Source organism: Salarias fasciatus, chromosome 20 (assembly GCF_902148845.1).
Source record: "Salarias fasciatus chromosome 20, fSalaFa1.1, whole genome shotgun sequence".
Classification (NCBI taxonomy): domain Eukaryota; kingdom Metazoa; phylum Chordata; class Actinopteri; order Blenniiformes; family Blenniidae; genus Salarias; species Salarias fasciatus.
This window is the reverse complement of record NC_043764.1, coordinates 20,413,907-20,436,987: the sequence shown is the minus strand read 5'-3', so window position 1 is coordinate 20,436,987 and position 23,081 is coordinate 20,413,907. Positions and strand designations below refer to the sequence as shown.

The following is a 23,081-nucleotide window of genomic DNA, read 5'->3' as shown; positions in this document are numbered from 1 at the left end:
GGTGAAAGAAGAGATACGTCCCCACGTCATTTCTGTTTTTATTCAAAACCCAAGTAAAAATCAACTTCATTCATTCTTCATTATGTTTTCCTTTTATTTTCCAATTTACATCAATTAGAGGTGTAACAAAATAAAAACAAAAATGATCATAATAAAATTAATTCAAAAAATGTACACGCCCTCACACACGCACACAGACAACCCAGCCTGGTTGTTTCTTCTTTGTTTTTGTTCTTTTTTTTTTTTTTGGAGCGACTGTCCTCAGAGCCCCACTTTTCAGCTGTGAGGGGGGGCGGCGGGGGTCCTGACTCCAGAGGAGGCTCCAACGCAGCCCCCGTTTCCCCTCTTTTAACCGACTGCACCCCTCCTTCAGGTGGAGTGTGAGTGTGTGGTGTGAGGCTAGTGGGAATTGGGGAGGCGGGGGGTGTGGGGGGTGGTGGCGGGGTGGGGGGTGTTGGTGGATTACGGAACTCGTAGCACCTTTCTGAAGAGAGAGCAACCCAAAGCAAAGATGGCCGTTCAGCCCCAGATCCATCTGACAGCTCAGATTGACTTTTTTTTTTTTTTTCCACTTTGTTGTTGAGCGTGAGGTAGCTTCGATCTATCTGGATGACTACAATAAAAACAAGAGCAAGACAAGTTTTCCCTCAAGACTAACTTTTTTGCGGCGATGAGAACTGGGCCTTCCTCTGATGGGCAGTCAAAGGGTACAGGTTACCGAAACATACATCCCAAATGTTACCTCACTTTCCAAAAAGTGTTGGTGTGCATATAGACACATGTACACACATAATGTGGAAATATATATAAAACCATCTGGTTGTTTATAAACACAGACTTTTACAACAATAGAACCAAGGATTTATAATACACAGTGAAGCTTCTGCTCCCGCTGGCGGTGGAAAGACTCGGAGCGCCCTGTTGGTTTTTACTTTGACGTTTTGGTCTACGCTGATTGAAAATGCCGTATTTGTGTTTTCGAGGAGGGAAACAGGGAGGGAGGTGGAGTAGGACTGAGACAGAGGTTGCTTACGGGTTTTCTGTAGTGGAAAAATAAAACAAAAAAAAAAAAAGAAGAAGAAGAAAGGGGGTGGGGGTGTTACGAGGGCTTGTCTTACTTACAAAGTGAACCCGTCCAGTCCTGCCTCACCTCTGCCCATTCAGATTAGACAATAAATAAGTGACATCAAGTCATGTTTCTGATCTCCATAACTTGCTGGCTTGGTCCCTCTTCCTCCTGGCTCATTCCCGTCAACATGGGAAACATGACTGGATCTCAGGAAGCGGGTCAACAAAGAATGCTGGTGTGGTGTACAAGATATTGCCGGTGCCCTTCAGTGCTAACATCCAGGGAGTACAACTTGGAGAGCACTTCGTTGTGACAGAAAAACGTTATTAATTTTTCTCTTTTATTTTTTTTTTTCCTCATAATTTCCAGTCTCATTTATTATGGAAGTGTGTGTGTGTGTGTGTGTTATGTTTCATGGTTGAGTTTATTTATTTCCTGTGTTTTTAAAACATTTTTTTTTTGCTTGGGCCTGTTGTGATCCTCCACTTTACAAGAAGCAGACTGCGCCTACATCCACTCCGAACTCCTGATCCGCTCCTCCGATGTCCATAGGAGCAATGTCCACGATTGGCAGACGGGAGGTTTTCTGTGTTTTGTACTCAAAGACAGTCTTGCCCCACCGGCCTGTGTGTCTCTGTTGGGCGAGAGGGAAAACAAATGCGTTCAGCCTCGTGATTGTGTTATGGTGTTCTCACTACTCAATGACACATCAGTGCATCCTCTACCCGACTATGCTGCATGTGACCGACGATGTCTGGAGCGCGCGCTCACCTTGCAGCCGTCCTCCAACACGCCGTAGGTGAAGCGGCTGTTGCCCTCTGCACGGATCTCCACCTCGTTGGAGCCCTGCAGCAGCAAAGCCTTCTTCAGGTTGCCCGTGGCCTGGTCCATGTAGGCGATGCTGTTCTTGCAGTGGTAAGTGAGGTTCTGGGACGCCTCAGTGGAGAGAAGCCTCAGGAAGGTCAGCTGCACGCTGGCGGCGCTGGCGGCGGGGCCGTCCTGGGCGTAGCTGAACTGTGGGACCGGACAACAGCTGTTAAGCTGGCGGTTCTTCTCGTCGCGTACAGAAAAGTGACCGATGGCGTCCGCGCACTCACGTGGAATCCTCCGTTCATGGTCTCTCCGAACCAGACGTGCTTGCGGTCCTTGCTCTTGCTGGTCCACCAGTTCTTCTTGGGAGCCTGAGCGATGGTCGGGTAGACGCAGGTCTCTCCTGTCTCCATGTTGCAGAAGACCTTGATGGCGTCAGCTGTGCTGCCGATGTTGGGATCGACCCAGTAGTCACCTGGAAGCACCAGAGCGGCGGGTTCATGGGAAGAATAACCTCATCATTTAAAACAGGAGTTCACTGACTGAACGGTGAAAAAGACCAATTTAGATGTGGATTTTGTTATAATGTACAAAAAGAAAGATAAATCCATCAATTAAAGTCGTCGAGCAGATTAATCGCCCTGAAATTGACACATCTGAGTTTTAAACAGATGTTATTATTGTTTTTTTTTGTATTAAGTTTTAATTAAATCTTAATATTCCTGCCCTGGTTCTCTACATTTATTATTTTTCATATCAGGATAGCAACATCTGTCCTTTGATTTAATCATCTTCCTTAATATTTATTTATTACTGTCTGTTCGTTCATTTGCTTGATGAATCCTGTTCTTTTGATCATTTTTCACGCCGTTAACGGTGTCTGGATCTTCTGATACTGCTGCACTATCTCCCTCCTACAATCACCACGTGTTTCATCAGCGGATCCGCTCAGTGAGAGTCACAGATTATGAACAGGGGAAAGATAACGCTGCCTCATTAGCATAATTAATAGCACTGAAGGCTGTTTTCATGCAATTTGGCCTTGAGGGACCGGGAAGTCCAGCTTCGATCCACAGTTTTGTGTGTCTGGTCCGCTCACCGCTCTTCCAGTCAGGGTGGCACAGTTTGAGGTCTCTGCAGGTGCGGGCCGGGTTCTTCTGGGTGCCGTCGGGGCTTCGCATGTTCTCGATTTGGTTGTTGAGGGACTTGAGCGTGGCGTCGACCTCGACGTCGTGCTGCCTCAAGGAGCTGGAGGCCTCGTCGGCCCTCATGTACCGGAGAGGATCGGGGGACTTCTCGGTCTGGCCCAGGCCGGCGAACGCAGACATGTCGATGCCAGGACCGGGGGGACCGGGAGGACCAGGGGGCCCGGCGTTACCTGGAGGACCCTGAAGGGAGAATGCGGATAAAACCTCAGCAAGACAAAACGGCAGATATTAAAGTCTCAGTTATGCTCTGTGGACGTGACATACAGCAGGACCACTTTCTCCAGAGCGTCCGCGAGGTCCAGGGGGTCCGATGGGGCCGGGCTGTCCGTTAGCTCCGTCTTTACCGGCAGGTCCGGCCGGTCCGGCTGGTCCCTACAGAAACAGAGAGCAGCCATCAAAGCGACATAAACTACACTTCATTTACACGAGTGAACGAAAGATTCGGTATTTCAGATCCAACATGTGGCCGGGATGAAGACCAACTTCTGATAAAGCAATTCAGATGCACCAGCAGCTCCACTCACACCCTTCTCCTTATTATGCATGGAGATTATTTGTATGGCGACATTTCCCTTCACTTTCCTTATCGTGCACGGCGCTTAGCTAATCTCGGCCAGATATTGGAGCCCATTTCCGATCTCAGCAGGAGTGGCTTTTCAAACCGCCGTCTGCCCGTCTGTCCGCCACTTTTCCTCACAGACAGTAATTACCGGACGCCTCGGCTCGCCGTCTTATCACAGCGGCGGGTAATTAAAGCGCGCGGCCTCTCCTGTCCCCGTCTTCGTCAGGTGATTGGAGAATTACAAAAAAGACTAACCTGTGCCCTTCATTACCGTCACGGTTCTTTCATGTTAGGGCTGCCGGGCGGAAATGGAATCTGACTTTTTTCTCCTTTCTTTTTTTTCGTTCAGCTGTCTTACCTTGGCGCCGGATGGTCCCGCAGGTCCGGCGGTTCCGGAGTCTCCGGCGGGGCCCTGTCAGGACGAGGAGGGCCGCAGATTAGGAGACGGATAAAGCACGACGTCGCGGGGATGGACGATCAGACGTGGATTACTCACGGGAGGTCCGGGAAGACCCTGCAGGCCGGTGAAACCTCGGTGACCCTTCTGTCCTCGCTCTCCGGCCTCACCAGCCTCTCCCTTGTCTCCACGAGGTCCTTGTGGTCCCTGGAGTAAAAGTTTATTGTGTGTTCATCACTGTGTGTGTGAAGGCTTCTTTTTTTTCTTTTCATTAAATCAAATATACATTGGAATCTAAAGATGGACTTGACGATGACTCACAGCCATTCCTCTTGCACCGGCAGATCCAGGGGGTCCTGCAGGTCCTTGAGCGCCCTGAAGAGAAACGCCGGCGTGACGTTTAGGGGAACATCGACAATATAGACCCCACAAATCAAGCAATGCCAACTTAATTTAAGATATATCAAACAATCCCACGTGTGATGAGGAGCAGCGTCCTGCAGAAGGTGAGCCTTACAGGAAGTGAGTAAAGGAAAGAGACAGGAAGTGGGCGGGGCTTCATCATTTATCCCTTCGGCTTCATTAAACACTTCTTCCTTTTCAAACTAATTAAGCTAATCATTTCCAATAACTGTGTGTGACAGAGGCGTCAGATTTACTTTCAACTTCATCCGTCAAACACCATGCGGCCCTCGCTGAGTTCTACGGAGTTCTTACGTTCTCTCCTCTGTCTCCCTGCTTGCCGAGAGGTCCAACGGGTCCGGGGGCACCAGGGGCACCGGGAGCGCCAGGGGCACCAGCGGGTCCGGTGTTTCCTCTCTCTCCCTACGAGAAAAGACGAGGCGATGAAGCAGGGCGGAAACACACACCTGAGCGATGAGTGTTTGAGTCGCCGGGATGATTTCGGAGACACCTGAAGGTTAAACCTTCGTACCTTAACTCCAGCAGCTCCGTCCCGACCGGGGGGCCCGTCTGACCCCGGGGTTCCCTGAGAGACAGAAACATCTTTTATGATGTGACACGTGTCGAGTCACAGTTTGTGCAGCCATCGGATAAACAGCACATTAGATATGTTGGTATTTTTGATGTAATTGTTTTTTCCAGACCTCTCTACCAGTCTCTCCAGCAGGTCCAGTGAGTCCAGGGGGGCCAACAGGTCCAGGGGGTCCACGGTCACCCCCACTGCCAGGAGCTCCCTGTTTACCAGGCTCTCCCTACACGCAGAAAAAAAAAAACATATCAGAAGGTATTTCAGTAAAAGAAGATCTCCAAAATAAAAGTCGCTTGATCTTGAGTGAAAGAATAAAAGACTCACAGAAGGTCCGGGGAGACCGGGGAAGCCTCTCTCTCCACGCTGACCAGGCAAACCCACAATACCACGAGATCCAGCCAGACCCTGAGGACCTGAGGGCCCATCAGCACCCTGCATGTTCAGAACACAGACGGCCGAGCGGTGAGAAGCTTCACCTGCGCTGCTACACGTCCTCCCAGGCTGGAGTCACGGCTTTAAACCAGCTCTTGTGGGGAACAAGACCAAAACCTACAGGCGGTCCATCCTCTCCGGGCTCTCCCTTCTCTCCCTGAGCTCCGGCCGGTCCGCGCAGGCCGGCGTCTCCCTGTCGTCCTGGAGGACCTGCGTCACCGCGAGTGCCCTTCGGTCCGTCTTTGCCAGCGGGACCGGCGGGACCAGCAGCTCCTGGGTTACCCTGCGATGGGGAAAAAAGAGATAGAGCTCAAATGAACACGATCCACAAATGCAGCACATCTTCTGGGGAGTTTGCTTCGGATGTGATACGTACGTTGGGGCCAGGAGGTCCGACTCTGCCGGCAGCACCAGGGAAACCTGTGGCACCCTGCAGGAGAGACGCACATTTCAGAAAACTAATATTTGTGGGTTGTTGGGACGGTTTCACCTTCAATAATGAATGAGCTGTAATCATTCCTTCCATCTATTTATTTGAGAAATGGTTAAGAAAAAAAACAGCTGAACACTTTTCTCTTCAGGCTGTAATTGCTTCAGCTCAGATCTGTTTTCCTTCTTTGAAACTTAAACAGTTTGAAGTCTGAGTGTAAAAAGCTAAATTTGCATTGAAATTGCCTCCAATGTTTTTGAGACATCGTGTTGGTGACAGCAGACGGCGGCCTTTAGAGGACTGGAACAGAGCGCATTTCGTGATCTCAGGTTCTTCAAGTCCTTTTTGCTTAACTTGACTTGGACCACACAGCAGACACGCTTCAGAACATGCTTTGTGTGTTCTATGTAAACCTTGACACTGAGCAGAAGCAGCAGTAGAACCAGAGACGTGTGTCCAACGCGGTTTTAAGTTAGAAAGATGGACGCACGCTAACGTTGGGCTGTGTCCAGCTGATTGATGAGCCACGTCAATAAACTGAATCCTAATCATGTTTTCAAATGTCACTTTAAGGCTGTGGTTAAATACAACTGTAAGTATTTATTGATCTTTCTCTTGAGCTGCAGAATCTGTAGTCCTCCGACCGAGCCACTGTTGGTTATTGTTGATTCTCTTTGCAGTTTCTTTCTTAAATGTTTGCAACAAAGTGTCACTTCTCACTGCATAAATAGGACGGAGTGTGAATGTGACTGACAACTAGTCAAAGCAGCGATCAAGAGCATTTTAATTTGTCTTAAAAACTGGAGAAAATATAGAAGCCTAATATAAAAGTGTGTTCTCAACATTAGTCGACCTCTCCGCCTTCAAGCTAATGCTTCAGACTGCTTAAGATTGTTCTAATCTCTATAAATATTTGTTTATTCCCAAGGCAATGGGATTACTGAGCAGTAAGTTCCTAAAGTGTGTCTCAGCAAAGGTGCAGGTAAGAGTTTAAGAGGATCTGGTGCAATTATTATTTTGTTTACTAGTGAGATGAGCAGTGCCACATTTCTTTCTGTGTTTTCACCCATTCATAGTCTCATAGTAGGGCCAAACTGTCCTTGGGCCTCCATATTATCAAATTATTACCACTTTAGACCGAAAAACAATCAGCGCTAATTAGAAGTTTTGTGAGTTTCCCTTGAACCTTTTTCAAGTTCTGCTTCAAAGCATTCTCAATATTTTATTTAATTTTTTTTGATCAGTTCGCTGTTTGAAAGTCCGGCTTTGAGCTCCACATCCCTCATCTGCCTCAGCAGGATTTAGAGAAACAAATTTGTGCGTTTATCTTCAGAAGACTCCTGTAACACGGACTTTACTAAAAAAAAATCAGAGAACTGGTGATGGCTGATTCAAACTAGAGCTGCTCAAGTCCTCATAAAGACCAACAGAAGCTTCAGTATCCGTCCATTTCTCAGGTATTTGAACTGGATTTCTCTCACAAAGAGAATCAGCCTAAAAACACTTGTCTGTAAAGTTTTCAGTAGTTTAGAGCTCAGAATATATTTTCAATCTTTAATCATGTTACAAACCATCCAGACTTTACAGGTCATGGGGATCAAACCTGTTTCCTGTCCACAGAGTCTGAACCAAACACTCAGGAGCAGCTTTTATTTTACTTTACTGTATCTGAAACCATCTGGCAGGTTTGACTCAAGACCTTTCTTTTGGCAGCCGCCTGTCAGTAAATTATTGCATTTGTGTTTCAACATGCATGTTTTTATAAATGTTTCCTTCCTTTAATCACTTCTTGTTTGTATTCTAGTTTCTGATTATTGTGCCTTGCCATTCAAAATGTGAAATAATTAATATTCACAGTTCAGAGTTGAAATATGTGCTGCATGTGTGTGTAAGAGTGACTCACCGGGGCTCCCTGAGCACCACGTGCACCTTTAGGTCCAGAGACACCGGTAGGTCCCTGACAAAGAGGAGAACCATTTAGTCCAAATTTTCAGCTTCAGTCGAGAAATAGTTACAAGATATGAAATATTTGGTTCCAGGAGTTTATTCTCAGGACAGATACTCACCACAGGGCCAGGAGCTCCAGATGGTCCCTGAGGTCCGGGGGCACCGGCCTCTCCCTTCTGTCCGGACTCGCCCAGCTCTCCCTTCGCACCGGGCTGACCGTCGGCACCCTGAAGGCATCAGAGCAGAAACACCAGCAACACGTCAACGGACTGGTTCAATATTAGATGTGGAATAAAAAGCAGATCGACAAGTTTTCACTCACAGGAGGTCCGGCGAACCCAGCAGGACCAGGGGGGCCGATCTCACCACGGTCGCCCTGCAGAGGGGCAGGAGGGAGGCAGCCATGAGAGCTCACTTCTTCAGGACTGGATCAGTTCAATAAGACTGAAAACCTGTTCTACATCTCTCAATTATACCATAATGTTCCCAAAATGAATGAATGAGAAGTTTAATATGCTATAATATACAATAATATACAATCTTCCATGTTAAAAAGCAGCAGCCCAGATGTCGGATGCTGAGCAGAGGCGATACTTACAGGAGCGCCACGGGTACCGGGAGCACCGCTTGGGCCACTTGGTCCGGTCTCACCCTGAACAAAACAGACAAGTCACTCAAAACCATAAAACACTTACAAAATGACCTCAAACATGTTCAGAACTGCAGCGCTGCTGCTTTTACCTTGGCACCGTTTGGTCCGGATGGGCCGGGAGGACCGATAGGACCAGTCAGACCCTGAGAAGGATGAGAGGAAGGAAGAGAGGAGAGAGGCTGAAACTCACTGACAGAGGATTAGTCTCCTATTGAGTCAATGTGTTCTGCTGCTATTTTCATTTTCAGAGTTGAGAAAAGCTCCACACACACACACACACACACACACACACACACACACACACACACACACACGATCATGATCTGCTGTGGTCTACATGTTTCTATCAATGAATTATTTTCGCACAAACAAAAACAGTTCCTGCCAACAAGTGGAGCAGAACAGTTGTAAACATCAATATTTCAACACAGGAATCAGTGGTGGAGAATTTATCTGCTTTGGAGCAGTGGATCAGCTCAGCAGAGGAAAAACACCACAGGCGGTGCGTGTGAGTGTGTGTGTGTGTGTGTGTGTGTGTGTGATTAAATGTTTTACTTTTAGTTTGACGATCACTCAACAGTGTTCGTTTGGCAAACTGAACAGCGGGACTGTTTCGTGAACTCACTCTAGAACCGTCCTTTCCGGGAGCGCCCTCGGGTCCTTTCTGTCCGTTGTCGCCCTGTTGAGCAGAAACAAGAGTTTCAAACAGGAATCAACCCGCGGTGCCTTTTCTACACATTTTTTTGTACTTTTGCAGACGCTGCGCCACACTGCTGCTGCAAGCTGCACCTTCTAATCCATCGCGTTGAAAGAAACGCTCCGTTACTCCGTTACTCACTCTGTCTCCCTTCGGTCCGGGGATGCCACCAGCGCCTCTCTCTCCAGGCATGCCCTGCAGGCCCGGGGGTCCCTGGGATCCAGGAGCTCCAGCGGGTCCGATCGCTCCCTGATAAAAGAGAATGAATCAGGATGGGATCGTCATTAATCTGCTGCAGTCAGACTCTTTAATGAGCAAGAACAGCTGCCTGCACTTCTAATTGAATATTATATGTTTTGGTTATATTTACTTCAATACAAATTTTATATTTTTCCTACAGTTTATTTATGAATATTAGCATCTATGGGTGTGTGCGTGTGTGTGAGTCCGCTGCAAAGCAAATTACAAGGAAGAATCCTCATATTGAATTGAACGGATAGGGCCATAAATTTATAACAGTTTTTCGTATATTTTTGGCTTAAAAACTCCACTTCAATTCATTTTAAAGAAAGAAAAAGCATTGACAACTCGTGTTTGGTCCTGTGGAGGAGGGAGCATGCGATGGGCCTTAGTTTTAAAGATCTATGCAATGATACGAATCGTCATGAACAGAAATAACTTAAGAAAAGGTGAAACATGTTGCATCCAGCTATCCTCCTCTGCAAACAATCATAAAGGTGCAAATCCTGCCTCAGGGCGTATTGAGTTGTTTTGGAAACACAAACACAATCCTCACACACACACAGTTCAGCTCATGAAAAGTGATGAACTGCTGAACTCCTGCAGAGAAGCTGCTGCGTCTCCCGGCTGACTGAACATTTATTCGCTTGTTAAAGACGCAGTGTTGTGGTAATCTGAATGTAAAACTGAAACTCAGTGTAACCGTCCTCCTCTCACCTTGGGTCCATCACTTCCGGGTGTTCCAGGAAGTCCGCGAGGTCCCTGAAGACCCTGAGCTCCAGCGCCGCCTCTCTCACCGGGGAAACCGCGCTCGCCCTGTCGGAGCGCCAAAACATGGCAACGATCAACAGGAGCAACACAAAACAGCAACCAGAGCTCGGAGAGAACGACTGATTCAAAGTGTTATGATAGTCGGTGCTTCAGGATGACTTTGCTGCAAAGACATCTGGGATGAAGACGTGAAAACTTACTCTGGGTCCAACTGCACCGGGAGCTCCACCCTCTCCAGGAACACCCTGAAGAACAGACACAGTTTATCAAGTTTTTCCAAGTGATTATACAAATATATTCATACAATGAAATGTGACGGATTCAATTTGAAGTGCTGATGAAGTAATCGAGTGCAGAATGTTTATATATTGCATTTTTACTCCTGCCACTTTATGCAATTAAAAAATTTAAAAAATAAAAGCCTTGAAAATATGCAGAGAAATGATCATAAAGTCTGAATTGAGTTGAATAGATGTGACAATGACTGATAACATAACCACAAGGAAAATGAAGTGCAGTAGCCTAACAAAGTTAAGCTTAACAAATGGTCACGTCTGTGTTGTCTACACTATTTTACTGAAGGTACTGCAACCACACTGAAGGATTATTGGAACTTTTATGCACCTTTTGCTACAACTGCACTTTAATTCGCCATGGACAGTGCAATACTGGACAACTGAAAGGTTTTCTGCTTCTTTTTTTGTTCCTACTATGCTTTTATGGATTCTTTTGCTTTTGCTATTTGCTGCTGACTGACTGCATCCAATAAAGTTCCATTGGGTTGTTTTGTTTTTTGTTTTTTTTTTAGCAATGACTAAAGTCTCTCTGAACTCAGCTCAAACCAAACAGAACAACATACCTTCACACCTGCCTCTCTTGTCTTTTTACTTATTTCTCTGTCTCTCTGCTGTTGTTTTTTCCACAGTTATTTCATATCTCATCAGTGTGCTGTATATCACGCTATGAACACTATCATTTCCCTGCATCTTTTGTGGAATATTTATTTAGAGTCATGAAAGAAATAGATAATGATACAGTAAATCAGTTGGATGAACTTTGACACTCACCTGGTCTCCAGGCTTTCCAGACTCTCCAGGGGCGCCAGCTGGTCCAGGAAGACCCTGTCAAGTGATTCAGACAGATAAACTTTATTTCAACATGTACTTCAGGTCAATACCTGAAAGTCTATGTGGCTTATGAACGTATTGTTTTTCCACACCTGCTCATTTTCTCCACACTCATATGAGAGTGAACCTTATAATGCGTGTTTTAAGCTCTTTGGATAATATTTGATAGAAAAAAAAAAAAAAAACTGACCTGGAAGCCAGAAGGTCCAGGCTGTCCTTGCTCTCCTCTCTCTCCAGCAGGTCCCTACATGGACAGATTCAACAGCAGCTGATCAGTCAATGGGGAAAGTCCAGCATCATGTAGGCCGAGTGTAGAACGTGTTCTGCAACATGTTAAGATCATGAAGTACTCACAGCAGGGCCGGGAGGTCCACCAGCACCAGTCTCACCGTCTTTTCCAGCCAGACCCTGTTCAGAGAGAAGAACTTAAGACCTCTGCAGACAGAATTCATCCATGAGGTTTGGAGGAAGAAATGTATGAGTGGAGGAAGTGTTCTTACTCTCAGACCAGGACGACCCACAAGACCCTTCTCTCCTGGCTTTCCTGGTTCACCCTGGTGACAAGAAACCACATTTCAGGATTTAAAAGCCCTCTTAAGACCTGGAGAGTGTCACGCTGACGACGGGACCACTTTATGTGACGGGGTGCTTCCAGACATGAGTGTACTCAGACGTACGTTGGCTCCCTTCGGTCCGGGGAATCCCATCACTCCTGGCTGTCCACGAGCTCCCTGAGGGCCAGGCGGGCCGGGACGACCGTCCTCACCAGCAGCGCCCTGCAGAAGGCACAGGGAAACATCAGAATGACCACTGGACCCATGGGAACTTTTGATATTAAGTTCAGAAAATGAGGCGTGTCAAGTGTAATGATCCTGCCATCTGTAGGTTATATTTTATTTATAGTGTATTTTAACTTCCCACAATGCAGCTACAAAACGTGAGAATGAATCCGTTCACCAGTGTACACTCACAGAGGGTCCAACTTTGCCTTGAGGACCAGGATCTCCAGGACGACCGGTGAGACCCTACATGAAGGCAGAAACATGAAACACGCCGTCAGCACTTCCTAAGAGGAGGGACAAGTCTTAACTGTGCACAGAAGAGACTGAGCGCTGCTGTCCGATGGACTGCGTTCTGCCGCCGGGCAGATGAGAGAGACTCACTCTGGCTCCGGGGAGGCCGGACTCTCCTGTGCGTCCGGGGTCTCCAGTAGCACCTTTAGGCCCAGCAGCGCCAGGAACGCCGCGGTCGCCGGGGGCTCCCTGAAGAAGACGAGGCAAGAGGCGCACGTTTTAAATATCAACCGAGCAACAATCAGCTGAGGCTTATTCCAAGATTTCCGGTGAGTTCCTGGTTTCAGGAGAGACCAGTTGGTTGGATGTTCACACTAAACCCACCTTGGCTCCAGCGAGACCGTCCTGACCGGGGAACCCGCGGTTACCAGGAGCTCCCTGACAAGAAGTTTAGAGTGAGCACAGAACAGCTTCCTCGTGCTTTTACTAACAGAAATAAAATGCATTACACGTCCTCCAGACTCCTTACTCTCTCTCCTGGAGGTCCGAGTGGTCCCGCAGCTCCAGGCTCTCCTCGGGCGCCTCGCTTTCCCTCCTCTCCTGCAGGGCCCGGGGCTCCTTGGGGTCCAGCAGGGCCCTTGATAATATAAATGCTCCCATTTAATCTGCTGCACAGTAAAATTCTAAATGTGTTTCTTTGCGTTGTTAGCACACTGAGCCACTCACCAGCTCTCCCTTAGGTCCAGCTTCACCTTTGAACCCGGGAAGACCCGGGTCCCCCTAAGACAGGACCAGCAACATCAGTTACCTCAATACAGGAGATTATTGAAGCTTCACAGAGTGTGTGATGATGCACAGGTGACTCACAGACTGTCCTTTGGGCCCCAGAGGTCCTGTTGCACCCTGGGGTCCGGGTGGGCCACGAGGGCCGGGGAATCCAGGCGCTCCAGCGATACCAGGACCACCCTGAAAGAAAAACACATCAAATCCAAATGAAAACCCAAAAAAGAGACGTTTGAGGAGAGAGATCCACTTCGAATGGAGACCAGGGACTTACAGCAGATCCTTTAGCGCCGGGGATGCCATCAGTTCCGGGGTTCCCCTGCAGAGAGGAGGACGCTTTAGATCCAAGAGCTCAACAACAAACTGATCACATGAAGACCAGTGAGGACAAACACACCGATGCTCCGGCAGGTCCGGGAGATCCTGGGGTGCCGGCCTCTCCACGGGGTCCCTGTGCTCCTTCAGCTCCACGGGCGCCGGTAGGTCCGGCTTCTCCCTGACGGGAAACAGCAAAGTCATTTATCTGCGTTTAACGGGCTCCATGCACAACTCAATCACTTCCTGAACTTCAGGAAGCTCTTTGCTTCCTGTCTTTCATGATAGGACGAGCTGATTAATGCAGGCGTGTCTGACCATTACTGTTGTGGTCACAGAGGTCAGGGACACCTGGATTAATCAGCTCGTCCTGTCATAAAAGACAGGAAACAAGGAGCCTCCTGGAGTTCAGGAAGTGGTGAAGTTCTGCATAGAGTCCATTCATCCACACATTCATTATTTCAACCCATCACAAGCTTCTGAACTCAGGGCTGCTGTGCAGCTGCATTCGCCGTGTGTCTAAATGGCAGGAAATGGTTTTTTCTTAATTTCTCTAATAAATGTAATTGACTGAAGAGTCTCTGAAAGCATCTTTTCCTTCCTTGACAAGAATATTACTCAAAAGTCTTTTTATATGATTATGTGTCACTGAAAGCCAGAGTGGATCAAGAAAGATAAACTCCGATGAACTGAAGGTTTCACTGCTTCACTCTGGAACGTGAGGACTGCATAAATCTATCCGTAGGACGGCGTTATCCGCACAGACCTTGGCTCCTGGGGATCCTGGGAAACCGGGAGCTCCAGCAGGACCGACTGGCCCCTGCAGTGAGGACAAACATCTTCAGGTTAGATCGTTCTGTCGCCGCGTTATCAGAGAGGAATGAAGCACGGGAACTGGAGGCGGGTTCCATACGTACAGGTGGACCGGCGGGACCGGGCAGGCCGTCATTTCCTCGGGCGCCCTGAAGAGCAGAGAGAGAGGAGTGAGTGGTGTGCATCGTAACGAAGAGCTCGTGAAATTTTACTTTGCAAAATAATCCACGGTGCTGCAGACCAGGAGCACATTTCAGTTCAACCAGAACTTAAAGGACACGTGGGTCGATCACTCACTGCAGCTCCGGCGGCTCCGGGGCGGCCTCTCTCACCAGGCAGACCGCGAGGGCCCTGGGACAGAAGACATGGTTGATCGAATCATTACAGTCATTTTGATTTGAATATGTCGGCCATAACTGGCAGGAAATGCAAAAATAAAAAGAGAGACTGAGCATGGAGGGAGGCTGGGACTGATGTAGGGAGCAGGTGAAGCGGTGGAGACTCACCATGGGGCCGGGGGCTCCGTTCTCTCCTGCAGCACCACCCTCACCCTGTCAGAAAACACGAAGATGATGTTTAATGAAGATTAAACCATTAAAGTCTGAATTCTTACTACACGATAAATCCAGGCCTTACCTTTGCTCCTGCTGCACCAGTATCTCCCTTGGCTCCGTCCAGTCCAGGGTGACCCTGCAGCCAAACAGTTTCCAGACAAACTGAAGCTTCACTTCTGATTCCGGTGAGTCTGAGCAGTGATGAAGATGATCATAATAACAGAAACACTTACTCTGTGTCCTTTAATTCCAGGAAGTCCAGGAGTTCCGGGGAATCCACGAGCTCCCTGAAAAGAAAACATAATTAATACATCAGCATCACGTCCGTGATCATTATGAGTGTGAGATGATTTGTCATTTTATGGTTATTATTTTCTCACCTGAGGCCCTGCAGCTCCACGCTCACCAGGTTTTCCAGGTTTACCAGCTTCACCCTGAAAAATTCAATCATGAATGTTAGTGGTGAAGTTTCTACACACATGCAGTCTGCATCAGCAGCAGGAAGTCCAGGTACACAGTGCCACCTGCTGGTAGGCTGGTATTTTTAATTTTGCGCTTGTAGCAATTGAAGTGGTGAGTTTCATTTGTAGCTGAAAAGCTCAGTACTTACATCACTTCCTGATTTCCCAGAAGGTCCAGGTGGTCCACGAGGTCCCACTGGCCCCTTTAATAAAGTAAATGAAAACAAATCAGTAATGTCTCAAGACTCAGTGTGAAAACAATCGAAGGCTTTCTCATGGCTGCATTTGTTCCTTGAAGCTCAAAATCTGGTGCAATTTTTTGTGATTGTCTCTGATTATGAAATGACAAACATAGTTGAGTTTATAATAGATATGTGGTCGGATTCGTAACGACATCTGTCTGAAAATATCAACTGTTTACATGTGAGATCAGATTAGGCTGAAGTCAATGGCTTCAACTCATGATGGATTTATATAAATATATACTTACAGCTGGTCCAGGCTCGCCAGCCTCTCCGGGGCTGCCTTGGAAACCCTGTGGTCCCTACAAGTGTGAACAAATAAGCAAACAATTACACACGGCAATATCAAGGCAATCAAGCATTAATAAATTCCCACAGTGGCCACATGATGATAGAACCATGACGAGTAGTAATGCTGCCATCAGGATACTTACAGGAGCGCCACTGGGCCCAGGAGGACCACGAGGACCCATAGGACCCTGCAAGAAGAACCACAAAGTTCTCTATCAAGGAAGAGGTCAAATTAATTCCATCAATCCACTTCAGGGTTTTCATTTTACTCTTCATGACACCTGTTGCTTAAACATTTTATTTGTTGATAATTTACATTTATTTGTTTGTTCAATTCAAGATTTTATAAGTTTTGGCTTTTAAAGCAACATTTAGAAGAACATGTTTAATTTCCATACAGAGTTCGGTGTTCATCTCATTTAACATGAAAGAAACTGAAGCAGAAACTGTGCTGAAGTTGAACGACTGATCCAGAGGGTGGCAGTGTTGCAGTGATCTTAGCTGTAGTTGATTCTCGCTGCTTCCAGAGAAAGGCTGAATATCATTCTTGTATATTTTGCAGCTGAATCAGGTGAATTGTATTCCTGCTAAATGTGCGTTTTGCACCACACACACTCACCATTGGTCCCTGCATCACACCCATCTGTGCACCTCCAGCCTTCTCATCGAACCCTCCAGCCATCTGAGCAGCAAAGGACTGCAGACACAACAAAGAGTTGGGTTCAAGCAGTGAAACTACAGGCAGCCTCAGTCACTTTTCCAAGAAATTCTGTGTTACATAAAGACAGTGACTTCCAAGAGTCTTTCATAAAGTCAAGGCATTGTTTGCATTTTTTGGTTGTTTAAAAATTTTTCAAATTGTCATGTATTTTACAAAAAGAAGAAAACAGAAATGGTTATTAAATTGTAAATGGATTTCAATCATATAGCGCTTTGCCACGGCTTCCACTCTCCCCACATTGTTAATCACATTCTCTCTCTCTCTCTCTCTCTCACACACACACACACACACACACACACACACACACACACATACACACACGTGCGTGTGCAGACAGTGATGCTGCCATGCACGGTGCTCAATCGGTTCATGAGGGGCGATGTGGGCTTCAGTGTGACACTCTGACAGGGGAGGGATGGGACATTGAACCAGCAACCTTGCAAATGAAGGAAGTAATAGGTACATTGTGTAGCTGTGTTGTGAAGCATCATGGGAATGAGTTCACACCACTTCTGAGGAGGGTAGCTGTAGGAAAACCGTATTTTTTGCCGTGTTGTGATTTTACAGACGAGTCTTCTTCCTTACCCCTCCAAGCCCTGGTGGTCCAGGTGGTCCGGGCGGGCCGGCCGGTCCGGGGTTTCCAGGGGTGCCAGGCTCACCATCTCTTCCTCGAGGTCCAGGATTTCCCTTGGGTAAAAAGACAAAGCAAGTTTTATTTACGTTTTCTGAGACACAGAAAGCACTGAAGAAGATTTAAGACAGCAGATGCTAACTATGGGACAATGAAGTCAAACTTCTGCTTCTAGTCATTCATTCATTCATTCATTCATTCATTCATTAAACAGCCCATTTCTGGTTAAAAGCCACATAGTTGCATAAAACATTTTGTTTTCTAATTATCATTAGCACTGATGTTTGTTCTATCAAACCCATTTTCAACAAGACATTACAGAACAGGCCTCACATCTGTTGCACGATTATATTTTATTGTTCCTACGCCTGAGTTGCTTTAATTTTGAGTTGATGCGGCAGACTCAAACTGAAGAGAAAAAGGCTGCGGTTCAATTACAATAATGTTTCAAGCTGCTTTGGTTTCACCCCATGCCTGCCTGCCCATTTGTCTGTTTTCATTACAGTATCATTACGGGCACTTTCTCCTGAACGATGTCCCCAGTTGGTAAAATAACACAGATTTTAAAGAGATGGCGATTTGGGCGTATTGTGTTGTCTTTTACCTTATCACCCTTAGCGCCAGCTTCTCCACGTGTTCCCTGCTCACCCGGGGGGCCCTGCAAGAATAGTTCATTTAAGAATAAATGTGTCGCCATTTTCTGGACATCTCTCGTAATCTGAATATAAAGCCTGGTGTTTACCATCGGGCCTGGCGGTCCTCTTGGTCCTACAACCTGCACAAAGATCAAAGGAAACGGTCACACTCATGTGTCTATTGTCATAAATGGCTTTTTTAGTTTCTGAACACCAAAAACAAAATCTGAGAACATTCCAGCTTTGCAGGAGTCAAACATCAGACTGAAAAGCTCAATTTGATGAGGATTTCATTTGACAGGGCAGGTTTTTGTGAAAACATCACCTCCTCTTAACCTCTGATTTGGCCGACTTTTTTTTTTTCCACATGACATGTGCACTTGCTGCAAATGTGCTGAGAAGATCTAAGAGGATTTGATTGGGTTCATTATGTCCCAGGAATGTGGCGTTTGTCCTCATTTCAGGGAAACTCCAGGACATTGCAGTTGGTCACTTTACAGAGAGAAAGGATCATGCTCCCTCGGGGAGAAAACTAGAAAGGCAGCGGCTTGAACAACAACCAGCGAACATTATAAATAGGTGTCTGAATCTGATAAAGTCCAGATACAAGTAAAAGAGGTGGATGGGTTTGTTTGGCTTGGGTGGGATTCTCTTAGGAACACTGTGAGTTTCATGCACAACAAAGGAGCGCCAATTATTTCAGCTTTACTGCCATGAACTAATGATTGTCCGTACTTACATCAGCAATATCTCCTGGTTCTCCTTTCTGGCCCTACGCGATCAAAGGAGAATAAAATATGAGTAGGTCATTGGGGGGGGAAAAAAAATAATGTATTGCACCAAAAACGCATAAAAGACTGTTGTGTGTGCATGCTGCTTCCTATCGCCCAGCGCCTCACCTTAGCACCAATCGGCTCTGAAGTTGCAGATGGGGGCGGTTGATGGAAAAAAAGAAAATCACTGTTAAATTGTGAAGCTGAAATATCATAATCCTGAAGAAAAAAACATCTCAAACACATGACTGATTGGTGATTCAGTGAAGAAGAGGCCTGCAAGGAAATCCAAAGATGCTAAAGTGATCAAACACCAAACCCAAAGGGGGAAAAACACCCATCTAGGATATATTATTGATGCAAGCAGTGAAGCAGAAGCAAGCATGGACTGAGAGTTGAGGGTTCAAATTCAGTCATCAAAGCAAAACGTGAAAGAAAGCAAATGGTAAGTAATGTGCAGTAGACATAAAACAAGATGAGCTTATTTTTCTTATTTTTTTCAAAACAGGGAAGTCAATTCCAAAGTTTGGTGTGTTAAATAACTACTGATTGTGTGTGTGGTTTTTGTTTTGTTTGTTTGTTTGTTTGCAGCCTATCTGTGAAACCAAACTTTAATCTAGAGTTTGCATTCACTTAGAGGCATTACAGATATTATAGATCATAATGGAGACCTATCTGTAAGCCAAAGCAGACTCTGGTATTACCCCTCCAGTTAATAACAGTATCTGAATGCCTCTTCCTATCATGTTCCTGGGCACAATATCAAAGTCATTTACAAGATCCAAGAATGGGTGGTAGTGGCACAAAACAGTTACAAGGCCACAGGAAAAAAGATTAACCTAGCAGACTATCTCCATGTGGGTTAAATGAATCACTGTGTTGTGGCTCTCTGTGAAAACAGACTACATAACTTCATAACTTTAGTCATCTACGTTGGTTTAATTGAGGACCAGATAAAACATGTCAGGACAAAATCCCAGGAGTGTGGGAGTGTCACAGTCCTGATGATGTTGTAATCTTTTCTCCTCAAAAACCACACAGAAAGTCACCTTGGAATAGGGAACTTCAGTTGCTGATATCCTAAAGAAATGAGACTCTGATTTTAGATGAGCCAAAAAGTGTTTTTAATAAATTGATTCCAGAAACTTCAATCAGTGCCTAGTTATTGATATTAAAATATTCAATTCCAGCAGGGTTCCCCATTCAAAAGTGTTAGTCAGGAAGGAGATAAATGCAAGCTAAAAGAGTAATTTATTTATGTATGTGAGAATAAATAAATTACAACCAATGGGGGCACTGGCATCAGCAGGGCAGATGGGACAGCACTCTCCAGATGGGATGATAGGGTTGGCACACTCTTTGATCTCCTCGCAGATTATCTCATCACACAGAACCGCTCCGCTGTCGCACACGCAGATGCGACACGGCTCTGGCTTCCACACATCCTTATCATTATACTGCTGGCCGTCCTGGATGCAGCCACCTGCCTCCTCTGTGGCGACCAGCAGGGGGCGCATGACAGGTGGACAAGGGGGGAGGAGGGACAGAATTAATTAGTGGGCAGAAAGGTGGTTTCAGAACAGTTAGAACACAATGCTGTTTTTCACCTGTTGTTATCAGGCGGTGAAATATATGTTTTTTAAAAAAAACATGTCGCTTGACCAGAAGAAAGCTGGCGTGAGAGGACACAAAGGGTAAAAGGGCAAGTTGTCATGGAGGTGGGAGGAGTGTCAGCAAAAAAGGGGAGTGGTTAGTAGGTATATGGGAAGGGCTGGGATGAAAGAAGCAGAGATACGTTTTATCAAATTCCCTATCCGGCTGTGCAAAAAGAAACACTTCTTATCTGTAAAAACTGAACAACGTGTGAATAAAACCTTCCAACCAACTCTGAGGGTGATTTCTTGCTCCTTAAAATAAACAGGCGCTGGTTTTAATCCAAAAATCCACTAAGTAATAACTCTGAAGGGCAACTACAAATCACAAAGTTTAAAAATAGCTCCTGAATGAGGCAAAATATACATCATAACAATAGATTTATGACAGCATAAAATGTAAAGTCAACACGAGCCGTAGTTAGTGGTTGTGTTTGAAGCCTTAAGTGAGGTATTTCACGTCGTTGGCTGAGTATATTTAACCTGCAGGCCTGCGCTGCCGCTCGTATGAATGAACCTCTCTTATAGGGATACTGTGCCCAATTGACAAGCCGCTGCTTTAAGTAAACAAAGGCTCCTTCTAAATTTCTCCATCTGGGTCCCATGACTGTGTCAAGCGCCAATGCAAACACACTGGGGAATTAAGAAGGGGCGGCTTGTTTAATGTATGAATCTCCGGGCTGAGCATACACACCACTCTTGTTTTTAAGCATATTCATGAGAGCAATACTTGTTGCAGACCTGTTGAATTAATGATCAGGAAATAGTGCTGCAACTTCAAAACTGAAGCTTCCACTGAATAACTGTATGACTGATTCTAAAAAGTAATAAACTTAACAATAAATAAGTGAAAGTAATAAACACACATGCAGTAAAACTTAAGCTCATTGCGTTATAAATACAACTACACTCCATCATCCGTCGACTCCCTGCTGACCGTGATGTCCTCCTGCCTTCGCTTTCAGCCTGCTAGTCTGGGGTCACACTCTGTCTGACCCTGTCACTTCACATCATGAAAACCTGCAGTCTGCTGTTGGTGAAGTTTGTTTTTTTTTTTACCAGTGTTAAAAAAGAACAGGCAAGTTTACTTGGAAATTGTGACCAAGTGTTTCTGCTACAAGCTGGAAAAAAAAAGTAAACAGAGTAAAAAGTGAAACAGAGTTAAACTATTCTTGTCGTGAAAACTGGTTCTATGTAAGCAACAGAGAGTAATCTGTCAGACCCAGATGAGGACAAACAGGCACTTGTTCACCTGGTCCTCCATCCCACACAGATGCACCTTGACAGCCTCACACATCCCAATGAAAGAAATGCAAACAACTCTGGCAAAACCTGCAACAGGCTGTCGGACATCATGAGCTCACAGCATCATAAACAAGCATTTCAAAAGTGTGTCAAAAAACTGGCAAAAAGCTGCCTTCACAGTTATTAACGTAACCTTATAGTGATGCCCTTTGAATTGCATGCCACTAATCTCCTTAAAGCACGAGCAGCGAAAAGAAAGAAAAAAAAATTAGAGGATTGATTAGTACCCACACAGGTGAATTTAGGACAACAGGCCTAAAATACTTTTCAAGTTTTCAAGGATAAAAGGAAAAAATAAAAAAGTTAAAGTTTAAAACTTACGCTCGTCCTCTTCTTGACATCTGACCACGGATAGTAAAACAACTTGAGATGCTACAAGTAGCAGAACAGTCCTTGAATCCACAAAGCTGAACATGTCTAAATATTAGACATGCAGGAGCTCGGGTGAGAATTGGAGGGATGAAGGAGACCAGGCTTTCAGTCAGTGGTGTGTTGAGTGTGTGTTCCCAGAGACTTGTGGCACCATGCAGTCAAACCCTCCAAAATCTAAGTGGAATCCAACGCGGGGCCCCAGCTGGCACTCTGCACCCACCGCGTCAGGCCGAGAACCGCGGTTTTATGTCCACCGTGCCTTCTATGGATCTTCGTATATTCCAAAGTACCAGTCCTTCCCCCAGACCCCCTGTCAGGCTGAAACCCGAACCTCATCTCCCTCCCCTCAATCCAGCAGCATCTACTCTCCCAGGGACATTTTTTTCTTTCTTTTTTTTTTTTTTTTTTTTTTATAACTCAAGACCTCCTTCCTCCCTTGACCTGCTTGGCCCGGAGTGGCCAAGAGATGCACCTTCACTTCCAAATTAAAAAGGTCACAGGTCAGGCTCTGACCCAACGACATGCCACTGAGTCAGAAGGCTGAACATCAGTGTCAATATCTCAGACTTTCTTGAGACAAACCCAAGAATATGATGGACAGATTAGATGAGCACAAGAATGTACAGCTGTTTAAAAAAGTTGCTTTGGAGTGAACACAATTATATTCAAACCCTCGACCAAATCAGATGTAAAATATAATCCTATTTCATTTAGTTATCCTGTGTTGGGAGCCATATTGGTGAGTCTGATGGTCTTTCTAATCCAGAGTTTCTAAAAGTGGATTCTGGATACAAGCAACAATATAAGCTAAAGTAACCAAAGGAAGCTTGAAAACACAAAATTAAAGAAACTGAAATGCTTATTGATTAAATTAATGACAGATACTTGACTTTCTTTAAACTAATTGTCATTGCTATCTAGTTTCTGTTGATTTGTAAGTAAATAATATTCTTAATCTCAAATAATTACTGATCCACCCAAGACAACATAATAAATGTTGATATTAGGAGGTGAAAGAAGGACGTCTCACAGTTAGGTTCTCACATTGTGGGAACTCAACAGTGGGTCAGTGAGGTTGTTTGTTTCGGTCTGTTCTCTGGGATTATGGATTAATCTGCAGACTTTAGACAACCTTTAAGTGTCGGGCCGACAAATCAGCAGCTATGTCACGTTCCCATTATCGTCAA

General features: G+C 45.7%; 1 protein-coding gene across 2 annotated transcripts; it reads right to left on the bottom strand.

Annotated features, from left to right (window-relative positions):
• Window positions 1-6: 6 nt before the first annotated feature.
• col2a1a (collagen, type II, alpha 1a) lies at window positions 7-22,148 on the bottom strand. 2 transcript variants are annotated; one of them, XM_030119629.1, is made up of 54 exons: window positions 21,844-22,148; window positions 19,851-20,057; window positions 18,692-18,708; window positions 18,532-18,564; window positions 17,900-17,932; window positions 17,762-17,815; window positions 17,112-17,213; window positions 16,425-16,502; window positions 15,949-15,993; window positions 15,763-15,816; window positions 15,422-15,475; window positions 15,192-15,245; window positions 15,045-15,098; window positions 14,894-14,947; window positions 14,764-14,808; window positions 14,555-14,608; window positions 14,362-14,406; window positions 14,211-14,264; window positions 13,527-13,625; window positions 13,404-13,448; window positions 13,214-13,312; window positions 13,073-13,126; window positions 12,876-12,983; window positions 12,731-12,784; window positions 12,497-12,595; window positions 12,305-12,358; window positions 12,011-12,109; window positions 11,834-11,887; window positions 11,688-11,741; window positions 11,524-11,577; window positions 11,274-11,327; window positions 10,407-10,451; window positions 10,153-10,251; window positions 9,337-9,444; window positions 9,124-9,177; window positions 8,588-8,641; window positions 8,445-8,498; window positions 8,169-8,222; window positions 7,966-8,073; window positions 7,803-7,856; window positions 5,846-5,899; window positions 5,591-5,752; window positions 5,362-5,469; window positions 5,153-5,260; window positions 4,981-5,034; window positions 4,764-4,871; window positions 4,368-4,421; window positions 4,146-4,253; window positions 4,008-4,061; window positions 3,352-3,459; window positions 2,979-3,267; window positions 2,167-2,354; window positions 1,841-2,083; window positions 7-1,703 (listed from the first exon to the last, which is right to left on the bottom strand). In XM_030119629.1, the coding sequence occupies exons 1-54, from the start codon at window positions 21,935-21,937 to the stop codon at window positions 1,557-1,559; spliced, it is 4,473 nt and encodes a 1,490-aa protein (XP_029975489.1). In that variant the 5' UTR covers window positions 21,938-22,148; the 3' UTR covers window positions 7-1,556. The 2 variants fall into 2 exon arrangements, with proteins under 2 accessions (XP_029975489.1, XP_029975490.1); XM_030119630.1 differs by lacking the exon at window positions 19,851-20,057.
• Window positions 22,149-23,081: the final 933 nt, after the last annotated feature.